At 37.8% G+C, this 13,636-nt stretch overlaps 2 protein-coding genes across 2 annotated transcripts in view; both read right to left on the bottom strand.

Annotated features, from left to right (window-relative positions):
• Positions 1 to 1,424: 1,424 nt before the first annotated feature.
• Positions 1,425 to 10,643, bottom strand: klhl8 (kelch-like family member 8). The gene is made up of 12 exons (XM_014006479.1): positions 10,560 to 10,643; positions 6,838 to 7,057; positions 6,554 to 6,615; positions 6,278 to 6,443; positions 4,679 to 4,999; positions 4,423 to 4,609; positions 3,861 to 4,004; positions 3,624 to 3,735; positions 3,285 to 3,453; positions 3,031 to 3,190; positions 2,494 to 2,695; positions 1,425 to 1,835 (listed from the first exon to the last, which is right to left on the bottom strand). Exons 2-12 carry the CDS (start codon positions 7,033 to 7,035, stop codon positions 1,712 to 1,714), a joined length of 1,845 nt encoding a protein of 614 aa, XP_013861933.1. The 5' UTR covers positions 7,036 to 7,057; positions 10,560 to 10,643; the 3' UTR covers positions 1,425 to 1,711.
• A 463-nt stretch (positions 10,644 to 11,106) lies between these two features.
• Positions 11,107 to 13,636, bottom strand: part of sdad1 (SDA1 domain containing 1) — a 7,554-nt gene continuing 5,024 nt past the window's right edge. The window contains exons 17-22 of the mRNA XM_014006478.1: positions 12,915 to 13,044; positions 12,702 to 12,793; positions 12,422 to 12,609; positions 12,227 to 12,311; positions 11,944 to 12,105; positions 11,107 to 11,864 (exon numbers count right to left, since the gene is read on the bottom strand). Coding sequence (XP_013861932.1) covers positions 11,817 to 11,864; positions 11,944 to 12,105; positions 12,227 to 12,311; positions 12,422 to 12,609; positions 12,702 to 12,793; positions 12,915 to 13,044 — 705 coding nt within the window. The 3' untranslated portion in view covers positions 11,107 to 11,816. The remainder of the gene's footprint in view (positions 11,865 to 11,943; positions 12,106 to 12,226; positions 12,312 to 12,421; positions 12,610 to 12,701; positions 12,794 to 12,914; positions 13,045 to 13,636) is intronic.

Genomic DNA, 13,636 nt, shown 5'->3' with positions numbered 1-13,636 from the left:
CTTTACTGTCAATATTCTGCCTCTGTTACATTTTAACATGATTTAACTGTATGTTACAAAACACTCAAGGCTAATCGATTTTTCATTTCTAAGTTATGTGAGCCAGCAGATGTCTGGTTGCGCAGGACGATAAGTTAATGATTTAAAGGTGTGATGAACTGTTTTCTTCACAGAAAAATCAAGAGGAAAGAGTCACGTGTAAACACTGTTTTATAAACAACTAAAACCTTTATTCCACTCAAGGATGTTGCAACAAACTAACCAATTTTCAAATATTCAGACCTGAAGTTAAACTGAACCCCCAAAGAATGAAAAAGAACTGATATTTACACATTTTTATTGAATAAATTTATAGCATGTGAATAAAGCCAACAACAGAAGCAAACATCACAAAGTTCAAAACATCCACATTTAAAAAGACAAACGTCCTATAAAAAATGATTGATAGCTTTTTAACCATTAGCACAAAACTGTGCAATAATATGTATTTTCTTATACAAAATGCAAATAACATTTGTTTTAAAGTCATCTGCCTCTTCTGAAAATCCCCCCGTTGCCACAGAATATAAATATTTTGTTCTTTAATATGGCAGAACTGGTCGTGCTTAATAAACATCTTTAAACGTAGAACATGAAAATCTCCCGTTTGGACAAAAATATACTTAGACTTTACATCTATTCTAAGAAAATAGTGCACAGAAACCAATAATATAGTGAAGAATTGTATCAAACATACACGTTTTGTATAGAATGCCCAAAAAATTTGAAATCTAACAGAAGCGTCTGCAAACACAAACCTCACCTGAATCTCCTGCATGTCTGATTAGGATTTCTGACAGTCCAGCTATCGATGCTCACAAATCTGACATTTGAAAGTTTGCTTGTTTCAGTTTGATCAAGAATTCAATCATGTAAAAGTTGAGCAGAAGTGAAGAGGTGCGTCATATTGCTTTGATATTGGCCTGACTTCTTTTTTACAGTAACGCTGAGGTAAATGGAGTGAAGTGAATTCAGCAGGCAGTTCATTCAGTTTTGTCAAACAATATTTTTTCCCCCCAGTTTGGCACTTGCAGGAGTGTGATTTCCCCGAGTAGAGCTGTCCTAAGTGAGGACAAATTTGTTCAAGAGTTTTAAATGATTATTCAAACACATTAATGGCAAAAAACAGTTGGATCTGCTGAAAAACTCTCAAAACATGACATTAAAAAGTTAAGCTGCTCTAACAGACACTTTCACGTATTTTGAAATATATTAGGAGGGAAAAGTTCGATATAAATATGCGTTTGTATCGGACTTCAGCTAGAAAATGTTTCTGAATCTGGGATGAATGTTCTTAGAGGCAACGTAAACGCTTTCACACTGGCTCTCGTTTCAGTCCGAACAGTTCGTAAACCGAGCTCTCAGCTCATTCTCAGGAAGTTTGTCTTAAAGTAGAGGCTCAGACTTTACTGTCAGTTTAAAAACAGTCAAAACGGACAAGAAAAATACAGTACAAAATACTTCAATGATTGCAAATAACATGAGTAACTTTAGATTTCAAGTCTAAGTTTTCTCAGCCTTCAGCGTAAAGCTGATGTTCACCGTTAGCAGTACCAACACTCCTCTGTGCGTGTGTGTGTGTGTGTGTGTGTGTGTGCGTGCAGTGATCAGATCTGATGGAGACCTGGTTAAATGTGGAGGAGGGGATGGGGAGAGGTGGGGGGGGAGCTCGTCACATGCAGTTGACCACGTTGCTGGAGCCCTGACCCACGTCTCTGATCTGGCTGACGTGAGAGGAACACACGGCGACTCCAGCTCCGGCACGGCAGTGAGACACGGAGCCCACCAGCTCCCATCTGAGGCGCAGACACACAAATACATCACAGAGGAATTAAATGGATGCAGTTACAGGTCTGCTGATGGAGAATATACATAAGTTCAAAACTGACCTGAGAAATATTTTGGAAATAGAAAGACATTATCAATATTTTAGCAATTTGAAATTTACAAAATGATTGGAAATAACCTTAAAATATTTGATTAAGATGTTTTGCTTTTATAAAGCTCTAACAAACAGACATGATCTACAAATAAAACATCTTATTTTAACTCTTGTCAGCACGACAGGAGTCAAAAAGAAACCGGTTCATCAGGAATTTTGAGCCTTGTAGGTAGAAATGCAACAAGATGGAATAAAGGCAGCTCACAAAGAAGACCATAGGAGTGCTCTGTGTGAGATCTGAAATCTGAATATTTAAAAAGAAATCAGATAACAGATAACCGCAAGTGAGTTTGCCGACATTGAATGTCCTTTTTTTTTTTATTTATTAAAAAAAGGACTGTGCAATTAATCTCAGAGACTAACTGCTAAAATAAAAAAATATTGAACAACGTAGTCAAAAAGGTACTATGTCTCGTGGTGAATAGTTTTCCAAGGCTACAGTTATGTGACTGTTAAAAAGATTAATTGAAGCTTTTTTTATTATATTTATAAATTTGAAGGAATAAATGTACCTGTTCATTCGAGGCTCAAAAGCCTCCACTGTGTTCAGGTAAATGTTTCCATTATGGCCTCCGACTGCAAACACTCTTCCCATGACAGTGGCCACTCCGACCCCACCACGAGGGGTGGTCAGCTCAGACACGTACTCCCAGCGGTGCATTCGAGGGTCAAAACGCTCCACGGAGCTCAAGGGGGAGTTGTCATCAAAGCCACCTTGAGGAGTTAATTTAAGAGACGGTGTTTAAAAAAAAGATAGAAAAAAATAGAACACTACATGTAAAATATCATAATGTGTTATAATTAAAGCACAGTTGCATTGCTATTGATTCAAGTACAAAAACTTTAATTTGTGTTCAGTATTTACATTCTGTGAATCAGTTATCAAACAACTTTACAAAACATGAACTTTTGTCCACTCATGCTTTAGTTTATAAAAGTCAAGGGTGAACACTTCAAGCATGTGATGTGGGAGGATCAGAAAGCAGCAATCTTAGACTTGTTTATGGCTCCAACAAAGACAAAACGACAAGTCATCACATTCCTCTCACCCACGACATAGAGACAGCCGTTCAGTTTGCTGACTCCGTTTCCAGCCCGTCGCTGGCCCATCTCACAGACCTCCATCCACTTGTTGAGGTGAGGATCAAACCTCTCCACGCTGGAGAGAGACGCCACGCCATCGTTTCCTCCTACTGCATACACGTAACTCTGACAGGGTGCAGAGGGAAATCATGTCATTGATTTTCCACCACTTTACTATCGGATATAAATATTTAAATGTCTTTCTTCCTCTCAGTTTTACCCCCACTGCCACAGATCCAACCCCTCCTCTGGGAGTGTTCATTGGAGCCACAGCGCTCCAGCTGTCGCTTTCGGTGTCGTAACGCTCTACATCGTTGAAGCAGGAGTTGTCATCCAGACCGCCGATGGCATATATGGGACCACCGAGAGCTGCCAGGGCTATACCCCTCCTGAAAAACATGCCGATGTTTGGATTAATTACATAATATCAAAAGATACAGAAGACGCAAAAAATAAATAAAAATTCACAGGGAAGTAAATAAATAAATAATCTGACAAATTAGCTGCAATAAAACAGAGCAGTCAAAGTGTTTAGTAGCTTGTTCTCTACATTGTGTACCTTTTTGTATTCATGGAGGCTTTCATCATCCACTTGTTAGTGAGTGGATCAAACATCTCCATGTTCCCCAGGTGTTCGTTACCATCATGACCTCCAACAGCATAAACTTTACCTAGAAAATTTAAAAAGCATCAAAACATACAATATGATGTGAACTATTGTAGAGTCATGTCAGTTTTACAGCGCTCATCTAAACACAACATTTATTATCTATAATTTAAATAAAACACTCCTCACCTCCAACTGATATTACACCCACGTGACGTCGTCTGCTGTTCATTTCAGGACCAAAGAACCAGATGTTCTTAGTGATCGAGTAGCATTCGATGCTGCGAAACGGGTCACCAGAACCTCCCCGGCCTCCCACACAGAACAGAACCCCTGATGGACGTGCAGTGAGAAAATGCAACTTTAACACCAAAGAACCTCAGTAAAAATAAGATTTTAAAAATGGTTACAGATGTATTCAGTCAAGATAATTAACCTTTGATAAAAACAGAGCTTGTGACATTTTTGATAATCAAATGATTTTTTAATTTAATTTAAACATTTTCAACACTTGTTTTATTCTGTTTATTAAAAAAAATCATGAATTATATTTGATGTGACTGACTCAATGCGCTAAATAAATTATCGTGATGCATCACTGTGACTGACAAGAAGAATGGCAAAGAGTGAACCTAACATATTCTCTAAATATATTCAACTTTAGCTTTGGTTTATTTTACGTGCTGAGAAGTTGCACAAACTACTAGTTTCAGCCCGTCTGCCTCCTTTTGAATCATCATATAAGCAGTACCTGCTGTGTGCTTTCGGGGGACTGTGCGGACTGAATATTCAAAGTCTGGGACCACCTTGTTGCTCAAGTGCAGGTGGTAGTTCCTGGCTTCATCCATCAGATCGCGACAGTTCAGATTAACTTTGATCATCTCCTCTTTTGCAACCGTTCCTGTCAGAAACTCTACAGGAAGCAACGGGAGCCGCACCTGAAGGTCAGAAGAAAATGCTTACATGATGTTTATAACAGAAGAAAATCACAACAAGTCTCCACTAACCTGAGACATGATGGGGTCCAGCCAGGCGTCGTGGTGCTTCGGGTTAGCTTTCAGCCACTTCACTGCTGCGTTGTACACCTGCGTCTCTGAGTGGATATTGAGGTCACTGGAGGACAATAAGGTGCGCAGGTGTTGAGGCGACACACAGGTGAAGTCCTCACACTCCACCACCTCGGTGAAGTGCTCGCAGGCGTAGCGGTCAGCCATGTCCATCAGATCCACGCGGTTGTGGCTCTCGGCAAAGGTTCGCACAGCCAGGCAGTTGGTTGGGTGGAAGTGGGCCTTCATGTACTCACAGCAGGCTCTGGCCACTAACTCAACCTAACAGAGTCAAAAAACAACCAATTTAATCACGAAGGAAAATATTTGACTAATATTTGGATATAAGAGCATCATTATAATTGTATTAAATAAAATTCTGAACAAGTTGGAACAAAATCAGAGTGTACTGAGTGTATGTGTGAGTGAGGAACAGAGAAAGGTGTTACTTTCTCCTCACCTTCTTACACCAGGTTAGTTTACTGACTAAGAATAGTTGATTCACCTTTTATAATCAGACTTATCATGAACTCTTAACATAACCAATGAATATTGACCCAAATAAGAAAACTAATTTGTCCGTCAAAAATTTATTACAAAAATTAATTAAAAATTATTAGCATAATGAGAAAAATGCAAAAACATTCAACATCATTTGAAGAATAATTAGTTTGAACAAAGTAGTTAAATAATTACTTAGATATGATGCAACAACCTAAGAACAATTTGATAAAAGGTTTACTGTGGAAATTGGATTCATTCAATTCAAATTCAAAAATACTTTATTGATCCCACGGGGGAAATTAAATGATGTAACTCCTTTAACTAGAGTTATTGTAGATGAGAGGTTTTACAATTTGGACAGATTGTCAAGTTTATTTATTAGTGCTAAAAGCAAGAATATTATATTTATCAAGCAGCTTCAGGTTAAAATGTTTAAGCAGACCTGATATTGTTGGTTTGTCAACACCCAGGTACAGGAGTGCATTTTATGGTACAGCTGGATAGAAGGGGCCTACCCTGAGAGCTTGGCGTGCAGGTCTAATACCTGTTCAGTGTGCCAGAGGGGGCTTAGACCCTGGAGCTCACCAAGGGTCAGCTGACAGCTGTGTGAAGGTCACACTGAGCGTAGCAGAGAACAATCAGGTCTGAGTTCTGCAGATAAGGACTGCAGGTGATCAGTAATCCTAGTTCCAGCTTACCTCAAAGCCATAAAATAAGGCTTTCATTTTATCTTCTGTAGCTAATCGTTTCTCTTTTCTACTTAAATTGTTTTTGAAACTTGTTTCTTTTACTCAGGAATAAACGAAGACGTATAAAAACACATCAGTAAGAAGGTTCTCAGATGTTTTAACTCCCTCTGACGATAAAATGACTTCTGTCCAAATCTCTTGCACACAAAAGGTAACAAAGAGAAACTAGAAACATCAGACATTATTTAGATCAAAAGTAACTTTAAAGAAAACAGTTCAGTTTAGAAAAATGAGCTCAGGTTCAAAGGCCATGGTCAGGAGAGCACTTCTTCTTGCTACATGAGAAAGGGTGGTTGTGTTTGTTTACCTGCAGGATGCAGGCAGCATAAAGAAGTGGCTGCACATTGTCCACAGTTAGGGTGAGTTTGGAGGAATAGGCAAAGTGCACCAGGTCCTGGATGGCATCTCCATCAAAGTCTTTAATTTCTATGAGTTCCTGTTTGGCCTCAGACATATCTGACAGAAACATTGCCCTGGATAAAGAAAAAAAAAACACCATAACACAAGATGTAGTGAGATATTGTTACATCCTTTATGTCTGTCTAAACAAGAACAAGAAAAATACAGAATAATCTGAACACACCTGAAGTAAGGGATTACACAGGCAAGTACTAGCTTGTGGCATGGTATCAATCTACTGCCAACCTATTAGAAGAGAGAGAGATGCAGAATACATAATGCAGGAAACGGATGCTGATTTTCACACAAAATCTAAATACAGACACATTTTCCACTGATTTACTGTGGAAATAGAAAATATTAGTAATATCTAAACTACACAACTGTTTTTTTTTTTCAAAATCACAGAAAGCTTAAGATTTAGGCAAATAAAACCAGTCTGTCTCTTTCCATGACAAAGAGGTCTACCTTCAGCGTGACATCACAGAGCTCTCCAACTTCATAGAAATGTCTGAGGGAGTTGTGGAAGTCCTTCCAGGCTTCATGAGCCTCAAAAACAAAGGACCCATCAGGTTCACATTCTGCTTTTGATGCCCTGTTTCCAGGACGCTTGTCCTTGGATTTCAGCTGCTTGGCATTATCTGGCACCACATCCCCTGGTGCCATGGTGGGCTACAGAAAATCAACCCTACAAGACAGGAAAAAACAACATCCAAAGAATAAAGGCACATTATCATGTAACAGTGGGTAATATGAAAAATTACAATGTAAAAAAAATATGTTCAAATATATATATTCTCTCTCTCTCTCATAAACTGTCTACAATGTGTCTAAAATGTTATATAGTACTGTTTCTGTGCTAATTTTGATGTTTTTGTGYGTATTTGTTCAAATCTRTAATATTTGGTCTAAAAAYRTCTTTTTGCTGCTCATATRGGTAGAGCAGTGGTACTGCAGGCTAATTTGCATATTGGTTAACGGCTCTCCTCTGTGACGTGGTTCTGCACAGTTTCGTCACAGCGGCTGTGTTCTGGTATAAAAGCCTCTCTCTAAGACACGCCCCTGCAGCAGTCAGAGGGTGGAACAGTTAGCAAGCTTAGCATGATCGTCTGTTGACCTTCAGCCTCGGGTGGGGAGAGCTGACTGCTGCGCTTCTCTCTCTCCACACAAACACACACACACACACACACACACACACACACACACACACACACACGAGTTGTAAGGATTTTTTTTGCAAAATTTATGGATTTTTAGGGCTCTTTATACAGGTAAACGTCCAAAGAGTTTGACATGGAACCGGACCGAACTTCAGTCAAACAAGACCCAACACTTTTATTCATGTTTTAAACTAGTGATCTTGTGAGCAGCTGCACCTGTATGCTTTTATTTTTTTCTGTCAGGCTGTCGGAGCACTCCACCTCCTCTGTCCCATGCTGTGGTCACTCTCAATGTAGCATCAATTATGCTAATGCTAGCTGCCTGTCACGTTCTCTCGTCCTGGCCACACCTCCGCTCTCTAACCCCGCCTTCCCCACCCACACCCCCTCCCCTACCCACTTTGATGCATTTTTCAAATTTCGCCTTGGGGTGGAGTTATCTTTAAGCGGGTGGGGTGGGGGGGGAGATAAACTTTAAGGCTGCCCTTGAACACTTAGCATAAAAGGCTTTTATTTTGGAATTCATTTTCTAAAGCTATGAAGTCTTTCTGTCACCACCTCAATCAGTCCCACTGTTAGGTTGACTTTACCTGCATCTACAATTTTAAGTCTCAGCACAGAGTCTTTATTACATTTTAAACATGGCTCTGATTTTTATATTTTCCACTTCAAGGAGGTCTGTGAAAATTTATAAATGTAGTCAGGGTTGGAACTGGGTTACAGTCCAAACAGTGACTCCCTGTGTGGATTGTGCTCCATAAAACTGCAGATTCAACACAAGATAATGCTTCTGATTGTGGGAACTAAACCATTTAAGATTTTTGTTACACTTTTAGAAAGTGCAATTATTTCTTTAGAGCCATCGTACTATAAATACTATATCTGAGGAGAAATTAAAAATGATTTATTTTCTAAGATGGTTTTGGTCTCATTTTTTTTTTTACTAGTTTCCTTCTCACACAGATGCACACATTAAAAGGACAGTATATCTATTTTATGACAGCTCTTTCTTCGATTGCTTGATAGTGTGGCTCTACAGTGGTAGTAAGTAATAAAGTAGTAATAAATTAAAAGCAGCAGGATTGTAAATATGCACTTTGCACAACTAATAAAAGAACTGTATGACTGTGAAAATGGCTAAATGTAATTTTTAAACTTTTCTAAATGACATTTTACAGCCATGCTCAATTTGAACAGTAAAAATAAATAGATCTGGTTTGTTCCACATTATCTACACTGAGTGCAAACCATCAAACTTTTTCCAAGTAAGTCCAAAACAGTGGAGGCAGATGCAAAGATGTGAAAGTTCAGTCAGTATCCTTCGTGTTACGTTTCATTCAGACATTCTGCAAAGACTGGAGCCAAATGTGGAAAAAAGAGCAACTAGTTTTCACCAAGCCAACAAAAAGCTCTTTAAACAAAAGATCCTACCTGCTGCTGAAACTGGTGATCAATCTCCTAAGTTGGTTTGTCTTTAGAAGAGTGAGAGCAGACAACCAGCTCAGACGCCAAAGTACACACACCTCACAGATGTCAGACTGCATCTTTTAAGCTTAGCCTCTAACACTGAATAGACTCAGTGTATCAGCCCTCATCACTAGTCCTCTCAGCTATCAGGGAGCAGAAAACATCCAGTCCCACCACATCCACTAATGATCAGAGGCATCTTTCACTTCTGTTTGACAACGATCATAGTCTTACCACATACAGAGATGGACCTCTTCACTAAGCAACACAGCACACCCCATGAGAAGAGTATGCACTCAATGCTGTTATGTCTTCACTTCTGTTCTGACAACATAAAAACATAAGTGCTGGAAAATAAAATGCTGGCACGGCCCTTTAGGTTAAATTTTCCATTAGCAGAGTACATATTATGAAGAAGCTGCACTGCAGAATGTAATTATTTTCCAATATAGGCGACATACCACTGAGTTTTTAAACTGAAAGAAAAAAAAAGTCATAATTGCATTTGATGCAAGCAACACATTTGAAAAGAACAAACAAGAATCTCATGATTCTGACTTGTTTTTCTTCACCCATCATAATTTTCCTGTAGGAAAAGATATGTTTAATAAACTGACAATCAAAAGCTGACACCCTTTAAAACATTTGGTCCATTTACTTCACAAAAAATAGTTAAAATCCCTGCATACCATTACCAAACCGAATATGAAACATTTCAGTTTAAAATGACTATATCTGTTTAGAAATTATAAATACGAAGTTGAATCAAATGACACAAGTTTCTGTCATCCAACTGATACTTTAGTTTTCACAGCTGATCTGTCATTTATTTGCTGTGTTTTATTTAGATTACAGCCTGATGTTTATTTACATTTCATGAAAAACAACAAAAAAAGAAGCTAATCTGCCATGACAGAGAACTGCATTGGTTGCCTTTTTTAATTTTCGTACAAGACATAAACATATTAAGTGACATTCTATTTTTAGTGATCAATACAGCTAAACTCTTTCATATGCTGATGTGTCCAAAATAAAGCACCTTCCTGCAAGCTGCTGTAGTTATTCTTGCTTGTCAATACTTGACAAATACGTTTGTAGTCCCCCCCATGACAAAATAAGTTATAGCCTAAACAAAAATAAAGCTGATATAATTTGACGACTTTTAAGTTACAGTTGTAAAAATCAGAGAAATAGATATAATACTCAAACGATGTTAAAGGTTTCATTAGCTAAATAATTTAATCAAGCAAGTTTGTCAAGCAAAGCGAGTATAACCTAGTTAAACACCCTAACAAAACGTTTAAAGACACGCTCAATAAACAATAAGAACACAGGTAAAATGACGCGTTTCGATGAGAAAGATAAAGATAAATACAACCAGGCTAACTGTGGATTTACTGTTAGCTTGTTTGCTAGCATCGGCATGACAGTTGTTACCTGACAGGAAACGACGGGGATTCAACAAGAAGAATGTGGCGAAAACAAAACCCAGAAGAGTACCAATTTAATTTAAGCATTGACTAATTGTTTGATGAATTCAAAAAAATATTAAAGGTTAAATACCTCATGTCGCAGCGAGAATTAAAATGCCGGCTTGTTTAGGGTAAGAGAAGCACGTTTGTAGCGAGCCGTGGTGCTTTATGGGTAATGTAGTCTTGGACGGTTTCTCTATTTAACAAGACGATTCTGTCAATGAACTTGTGAATTTCTCATTAGTAGGCTGATTTGAACTGTACATATTAAAAACAAATTTATGTTAACATACTATTTCAAAAGATAAATACAACTAATACCTAAATGTCCAATCTAAACGTTCAATATTAATTTTAATTAAAACTGTGATGAGCAATCCTGGTCTTCCAGGCTACACACCTGACTTGGATAAATAGGTGATTATCAGGCCTCTGCAGATTTACATAAATCTGAAAGCAACCCTGTAAAAGACAAATCAAAAAGCCTATCCCACACCCTCCCCAAAAGCATTTTACATCACACCAGCCATTCAGAATATCTATAAATACTTAAAATACTAATTAAATTGTTTATGTCCAAGCATAAAATACCTGACTCTTTGCTTGATAACGTGTTACAATGTGGCCAGAAACATTTATAACTTAGATGGTCAAATTTAATATTGCAAAAAAATAAATAAATATATATATACAAAGACCTACTTCGATTCATGGATAATGAGAAAAACACAAGGTTCAAAGTTGCTCTCTGAGTAAACAAATTATTTTGCACTTTGGTCTGACTGAAAATAAATTTCCTGTAGATAACACTGACAATTAAGTTCAGCCCACAGTGTGTCACATTCACAGTAAGGAAACATCATGGGTGTAACAACACATTGTAGACCTATAATGTGTGGTCAAATCTTGTAAAATTACATCTTAACAACTCTCTTACACGCTGAAGGAATTCAGCAGTTTTAGACTGGAGTCTGAAAATTTCCTGCTACAATTTGATAACAAGGAATTCTGAGTAAAGGTCACAAATTTCACTCCATTTTATACACATATAAAAGAGGAATAAAACAAAAAATTAGCTTTACAAAAACACATCCAAGTTCATGGTTTCGAAATTGTCCAGCTAAGCTAACTGTACCTAGCAGTGCTATAATAGTGTAACCATGAAGAAATCTAAAACACTGTCACAGTATTCGGGCTCATTCATGCCACATATTTTGAGTTTAACACAATAGTGTAAAAACTGCACAGTTCATAAAGATGATTTATTTTTGAAAAGTGTACAATTCATTTGCCAATAAAAAGAAAATACAATTTTTACAGACTTCTTAAATGTACAATATTTGTTTTTCTACTTGTACTGCTTCCTCTTCTTCAGGAGGGCGGCCTGCAGAGCCAACTACACGAGAGAAATTGAAGCAACTTTGTTATGTATGGTCAAGAAAAGTTGGTAAATTCAGTGTGTAGATGTGCGCTACCTGTTTCTCTCTGAAGGAGCGTTTGCCTTTAGTTCGGACGTTCTGACTGTGTCTCATCATCATGAAGTTCTTCTTTCTCTTTTTCTCCTTGTTGCTGGTGCTGGCGTAGGGGTTTAGCTTCGTCCGCTTTCTAACAAAGTCTTTTCGGTCAGTTCGTCCTGCCTGCAGATGAAACGCATCGAAAGTGAAACTACTGGTCAATATTCAACAGTAATAATCTCTCGTTTAAACAGTAAAAAAAAAAAAGTAATGTACATTTAAAATCAAAAAAAGTAACTTTTACCATTGCAGTTGCCAGCCGTGTTTCTTTATCAGATTTAGGTTTTTTATGCAGTTTTTCAATATCTCTCAGCGTCAGCAGCTCCCCTCTGACATATGGGAAAGAAAAGGTTTTCATTAATCTTAAAGTTAATTTAGGACTTGACAGAGAAAATGTTTCCCCATAAATTTATTATTAAATCTTTTTTTTTCTCCTCACTTGTCGCTCTCTTCATCGCCGTCCACCATTTTTCTCTTCTGGCCCTTCCCTGGAGCAGAGTTGATTTCTTTGGCCATCTGAGCCAGACGGATTTTTTTGAAGTCATCTTGAGTGAGGAGCCTGCTACCGCTGACTGCTGCTGCCTTGGCGTGTCTCTCCTCAGCTGGGATGCTTTGAAGTTTCTCAGCCTTTCAATAATAAATGTATTCACAAGTTTTCAGGTGGAGCTTCACTTTTTTTTTGTTACAAAGTTTCTGCATACTGTCAATTTATTTCTCACCACTTCTCCTGCTTCTTCATCAGACGAATGGTGGACATCCACCCAGTCACCATCCTCATCATCATCACTGATACTGGCACTCTCCCAGCCCTCTATAGAAGGACACACAAACCTGATGCACATCACTTATTCTCACAGTAAGAACAATGGAAACAGATTCTACAGTCTGCAAACGTGACGCATTCCTGTGGATTCGAACAGGCAGCAGCTGACCTTCATCCTCCTCTTCCTCTTTGTTCTCCTCCTCCACAGCCAGGACTTCAGCTCCAGGGATGTAATCTTTGGCCTCGAGTTCTCCGTAGTCTTTTATTTTGGCATCTGCTGACGCCTCCGTGGGTTTCCCCTACGCAGCCAGTTTCGATTTGCAATAAAAGAGAAACAGCTTTGTGAGTTCCTGGAACTGAAAATGATTGTTTGGGATTTTATTTGATGATGGCAACAATGGAAACTCGTGAAATGATTTCAGATTTGGTTATTTTATATTTTCGTTTTGATGCATGTGTTTGTTTTTTCCCGTTGTTGTGCATGTTTTAGAGAAGACATGCGTGTTTTATTATTCTACAAGTGTCTTTGTAAACATTATAAATTTATAATTAGACACATTTCGTGTATACATTATGTTTTATTTTATTCATGGAATCTGAATTTTTCTCATGTATTTTCTGTAATAAGACAAAATCTGTAAAGTTGATATAATTTTTTGGGCTGACGTGTGCATTTTAAGCTTCATTCACTCTAAATATTTTCAGTGTTTTATAAGGTAACACAAAATGATACTTGAACAAAAGTACAAGTATCTTACCAAAAAATTACTTTGGTAAAAGTTAAAGTGTACTTTACGAATATTACTTGAGTAAAAGTTTTAAAGTATCTGATAAAAAAAATGAGCAGTAAGATTTTCAGTAATGACATTTATTAGGAGATAACCTCCCCAA

The sequence above is a fragment of the Austrofundulus limnaeus genome, unplaced genomic scaffold, assembly GCF_001266775.1.
Source record: "Austrofundulus limnaeus strain Quisiro unplaced genomic scaffold, Austrofundulus_limnaeus-1.0 Scaffold36, whole genome shotgun sequence".
Classification (NCBI taxonomy): Eukaryota; Metazoa; Chordata; class Actinopteri; order Cyprinodontiformes; family Rivulidae; genus Austrofundulus; species Austrofundulus limnaeus.
The sequence above is the reverse complement of the archived record's forward strand: the minus strand, read 5'-3'. Positions and strand labels throughout refer to the sequence as shown.

Bases quoted from the DNA above. Each gene is read 5' to 3' on its own strand.
- klhl8 (XM_014006479.1), bottom strand. From the start codon at position 7,035: ATGGCACCAGGGGATGTGGTGCCAGATAATGCCAAGCAGCTGAAATCC. The intron at 5,000-6,277 runs GTAAACAAACAC...TGACTCTGTTAG, and splicing joins ATGCTGCCTGCATCCTGCAG to GTTGAGTTAGTGGCCAGAGC. The intron at 4,005-4,422 runs GTACTGCTTATA...CACGTCCATCAG, and splicing joins CCCCCGAAAGCACACAGCAG to GGGTTCTGTTCTGTGTGGGA.